Source organism: Charadrius vociferus, unplaced genomic scaffold (genome assembly GCF_000708025.1).
Source record: "Charadrius vociferus isolate BGI_N301 unplaced genomic scaffold, ASM70802v2 scaffold3, whole genome shotgun sequence".
Classification (NCBI taxonomy): Eukaryota; Metazoa; Chordata; class Aves; order Charadriiformes; family Charadriidae; genus Charadrius; species Charadrius vociferus.
The window spans coordinates 1,028,128-1,032,840 of record NW_009647748.1 but is presented as its reverse complement, the minus strand read 5'-3'; the positions used below and the strand labels follow the sequence as shown (position 1 = coordinate 1,032,840).

The 4,713-nt window shown below is 52.2% G+C and overlaps 1 protein-coding gene across 1 annotated transcript in view; it reads right to left on the bottom strand.

Annotated features, from left to right (window-relative positions):
* The window catches only part of STK10 (serine/threonine kinase 10), a 45,973-nt gene extending 41,311 nt beyond the window's left edge, over nucleotides 1-4,662 (bottom strand). Inside the window, 1 exon segment of the mRNA XM_009882089.1 lies at nucleotides 4,543-4,662. Within this exon segment, the coding sequence (XP_009880391.1) occupies nucleotides 4,543-4,662 (120 nt within the window).
* Nucleotides 4,663-4,713: the final 51 nt, after the last annotated feature.

The following is a 4,713-nucleotide window of genomic DNA, read 5'->3' as shown; positions in this document are numbered from 1 at the left end:
TGCTTTTCTCAGGTTAAAACACCCCCCAAATGCACAGCCTTTGAGGAATTCATGGTGTGTCCCATTTTTTCCAGTGAAATTTGTGGACAAAAGCAAAAGAACCACCCAGATGGTGAGATCCCAAGAACAGAAACTGTTTGATGCCAATCTATGACCTATGGCTGGTCAGTCAAAACCACACATCCAGTTCCATCTTTTAGCTCCGCTACTCCTGGGCATTTTAATGCCATGGATAATTTGTCCCTGGAGTGCTAATTAGCCCCAAAAATAAAATAGAGCAGACAGCTGCCAGCATAGTGCCCAGGATGTGCTACTGAACTATAGTTAGGTTCGTTCCAGTCTTGGCATTTAAAACCTGAGAAGCCTTTATGGCCACTACCAGCCCTTGCGCAAATCGAGGCACCGCACAGACCACGGCTGACAGGGCTACGCAGAAACGGGACGGGAATGTGCATTCCACAAAAGAAAACATATCCAATAAAAGTTATCCAGTAAACCACTTCCAGAAAGCCATGCCAGGAGCCGAGCTTCAGGACACAAAGCCCAGGACCTTGCTGGAGCCCTCTGGAGCACGACGGATGCTGGACATGCCTGCCAGACACACTGGGACTACCAGGGAGGAGGGGGTGAGAAGGTTACTCCTGGAAGGCAGAGGCATAGCGAAACTACAGCTCAGCTTATGGATTTAAGGGGTGAGAGGTGCCTGTTCAGGTGAGAGAAGGGGCTGTTTGGCCTCTGCCTGTGACTCACCCTCCGAGCTATTGTGAAATCCAGATTGTGACAAACACAGGAACTATTTTAAGCCTTTAAAGAACGCATTACCGGAAGGCTGGATTGTTCGGTCCTTCCTTGGGCAGGTCTGCCGTCGAAGGCACGGCCGGTTTCTAGGTGAGGCAGAGGAAAACCCTGCGTGAACTCTCACTCACTGGTAGAAAGAAGAGAGCTCGCCCCGATCGCTTCGTCTAGGCTTGCTTGCCAGTGGGGCTGGTTGCCCACTGCGTTGTCCCAAGCCAAGGGATGATCACCACATTTTTGGTGTGAACTGCTCTTCCCATCCTTTCAGAGCCTTCCCTCTGTGCCAGGAGAGCTCATGCTTCAGATATCGCTGAGTTAGAGACCCAAGAGTAAAAAGCCCGGTGCTTTCAGTGGATGCTGTATTTGGGGGTTGATAGTTCTGACATTTCCCCCCACCCATGCAGCATATTCCCATCGTGCGCCTTTGTATGCAAGCAACTGCTCGCTTAGATATTTCTTAGGGATTACGTAATGATTAATTGAATTACGATGAACTTTGCCTGAGCTGTCTGCATCAATAAACAAACACAGGATAGCCGGGCTTGAGTCAGTGCTCGTATTATTGTCAAATAACCGATGGGAGCTGAGCCACTTCAGTTTGTCACCATAGACGAAGCCTGTCTTGGGGTTGTTTTTTGGGGGGGAAATGCTGAATTCAGCCCTTGGTACCACCCATCAGAGCAGGTGGGGAGCGGCGCGGGCGCAGCGGTGGGGCTAGCACAGCCCTGGGCTAGCAGCCCCCAGCACCCCCAGTAGCCCATGCGGAGGTTCATGGGGTCGGGCAGGGCTCTGACCGCATCGGGCTGGACCAGCGCTGCTGCTCTGGCAGCTGGGGCAACACTTCTGCAAGGGCTACGGGGAAGTGGAAGTGTCTTACGAAACAGGTCAAAAAACATCCGTTAAAAAAAAAAAAATATGCAGAAACGCCTTCCTCTGGTTTTACAAGCCAGAGGCAAGGGGAAGTAACATCACCAGACAGCTCAAGCTATGGCCAAGGGCTTGTTTTCTATGTAGAGGTGCCAAAAAAAGTGCGACCAAAGCATGGCACAAACACTTTTTCCTGCCTTACAAGCTCAGCAACGGCCCAGCAGAAGGCGGTGAGAGATAACAAGCCCGAGCAGCGGGACGTTAGTCAAGGAGCAGAAAAGCTCCATGCGATGCTTCAGACCTCGCACCCAAACACAGGGGCAGAGGCCGGCAGAACAAGAGGCTGCTTTGCTGGTGGACCCCACTGTAACCCACCTACAGAAACTGAGTGGACCTCACGGTCCTGGTGCGAGTGAGAAGTGAACAAATACCCATGCAAGGTTCGAAGAGAGGAAAGATCCACATGGATCCAACATCTCCAGCCTACATTGCCATAGGACTTGGAAGCACGACACCTCCTTCAAATCGGGGGTCCCCTGGAGGAGCGCAGCGCCGCAAGTGAAGCGCTCCTGCCCTGCTCTTCATTCAGTCAATGCCACAACATTGAAAAAAGAAAAAAAAAAAAAAAAATTAAATGAGGGGCAAAAAAAGCCACACAACCGCTTCTGAGTTTCCTAGCAACTTTCTGCAACAAATTTGGTACCGAAGCTAAGGTGTGAGCAGAGGGCTGAACAGCTACTATGCCTGAGAGCCAGGGAACAGGGCCGAGACAGGCAGTGGTAGTCTGTCTGTCTGTCTGTCAGCCCTTTCACTCTGTGCTAGAAAAGCATGAGATAAGCAAGGCCCCGGTAGAAGACTAAAAACCCAACTGATCAGACCTTTGCTATCTCTGTCGTACGAGCCTGCCCAGGGGGACACCCCATCAGCACGCCTGCGCTCGCCCGCGACGGTGGAGAGAGAAATGCGGAGCAGGCAGCAACTCGGCGATGCCAACGGATGCAAGCACTGAGGTCCACCAGCATCACCTGCCTTTGCTGCGGCACAGCTTCCTTCACTGTCTCTCCTGCCTGCTGAAACACCACACAAACGTTTTGGTTGGTTAAATAAGGACACGAGCACAGGCAGGTATCAGGGAGTTGCACAAAAAGGGAAAACGTCAGGAAGGTTTCCATGCGTTGGATGGCAAGAGCGTTCTATTTTGAAGAGCAGATGTTCGGGGAGTGGAAGTGATGTGCTTTTGTATAGCCAGGAGACAGAAGTCAGTCAATCCAACCCCAGCAGCACTACCACCATCGCTCTGCTCTTCACAAGGGGCACGCTGCCCTCTCCCACCCCGCATCCCGTGGGCGGCACGTATAGACACCGCTCCTGAACGCGACTGCATTCTCCCCTCTTCAATGGGAGCAAAGCAGCTCCGGCAGCCGGGTGATGCCCGGGTACAGCCGCTGAGCGAGGCACCAGCTCACCGTGCCCATGTTTCGCAGCGCTTGCCCCTGGGCTGGCGGCACAGCCGTCCGCCGCAGGCGGGCAGAGGCCCCCCGGGACCCCTGACGGGGCAGTGTGGCAGCGAAGGGGGGTTGACCTGACACTCATGAGGACAACATCAGATTTACAAGGAGCAGCACCCCAAGGATAAGGAAAAGAACCTTTTTTTCCCCCAAGGAAACTACACACTCAAGACAAAAAATTAAAAAAAAAAACAACAAAAATCACGAAACACGTTGGGCAGGGATTTTTCCAAGGAACGACGATTGCCACGTGCTTGAGGGTGAAAGGCTCAAAGCCTTCATCTAAGCTTTCTCTTCCACACAGCTGCCCACGGCTCCCACTGTCAGCAGCACTGCCAAGCTCCGGGCCATGACACTGAAGTCATTATCAAAATATTTAGGCCACGGAGAGCCATCCCTCTCCCCTGCCACACAGACACAGCCGTGGCTCCGCAGGGCGCAGGACTTCAGCAGGGATGGAGCACACGTTTCAGTGAGTTTAAAGTGAACATCAAGTTTAAAGTTCAACCAGATTTAATACCGTTGGGCCCCTGCACTATAAGGAAGGGAGTGGTGTCTTCCCATTCCTCTTTTCTCCCCAGCTGAAACTTTTTAAGAAAACCCTTCAGCTATTCTAAGGAACAAGGCCACGATTTGATCTTACCATTGTTTTTTTTAATTTTTTTGTGGCCATAGTTACAATCAACTGAAGCTTCCCCTGCATTTTTTTTTTAAGCTAACCCAACAGATTAGCATCTCTCCGTGACACCTTTTCCAGGAATTACATGTTAAATCCTTCATGAATCAAACCGACATGAGCTGAGCCTGAGTCTCTTGAGGCAGCTCAAGTAAAACCAGAGCGGTGCGGGTCCGGCTGGTGGAGCAGAGGGAGGTCTGCAAGTGACAGGGACAGTCTCGTGACTTCGAACGGGCCCATCGCTGTGAAAGCCAGGCTCATAAGGCAGCTGCACAACATTTAACAATTAGTCTTTTATTACCCAAATTTCAAAACAGGGCATTTATAATCTGTAGCGTGTACAGCACTAATAAAGGATCAGATAACCCAAATTCAGCTTTTGAAGACATATCTTAAGAAAAAAGGAGAATAACAACATAAAAGGCACGCTTGTGACTTGCTGTGGCGCGGGGCTCGGCGTTATCTCTCTGGGAGAGGGCACCGAGAGCCGTTTGAAGGCACATCCATGCGAACAGCCCCCTTTTCCGCCGCCCCGGGGGCTGCGGGAGCACAGCAGCCCCCGTTCCCGCAGGGGGACGTCCCGTCCCCCCCCTGCCAGCAGAAAGCCTTATCGGGGAGCCAGCGTCCCCATCAGCGCCCGCTGGGAAGCGGAGATAGCACTTCACAAGAGCCACGAGCGCGGCAAAACAATCCCACCACGAGAAAGGCAGCGAGTGCCAGGGCTTCTTCCAGCAGAGCCCGCGCTTTTGTAAGATCCAGCCCGTCCCCGGGGAGCTCGTGAATTCGCAACACCCAGAAGAGCCCTTGCATATCCATTACTGCCGACATTAATGCAACTACCCGCAACAGTAAATAGTCGACCAGCTA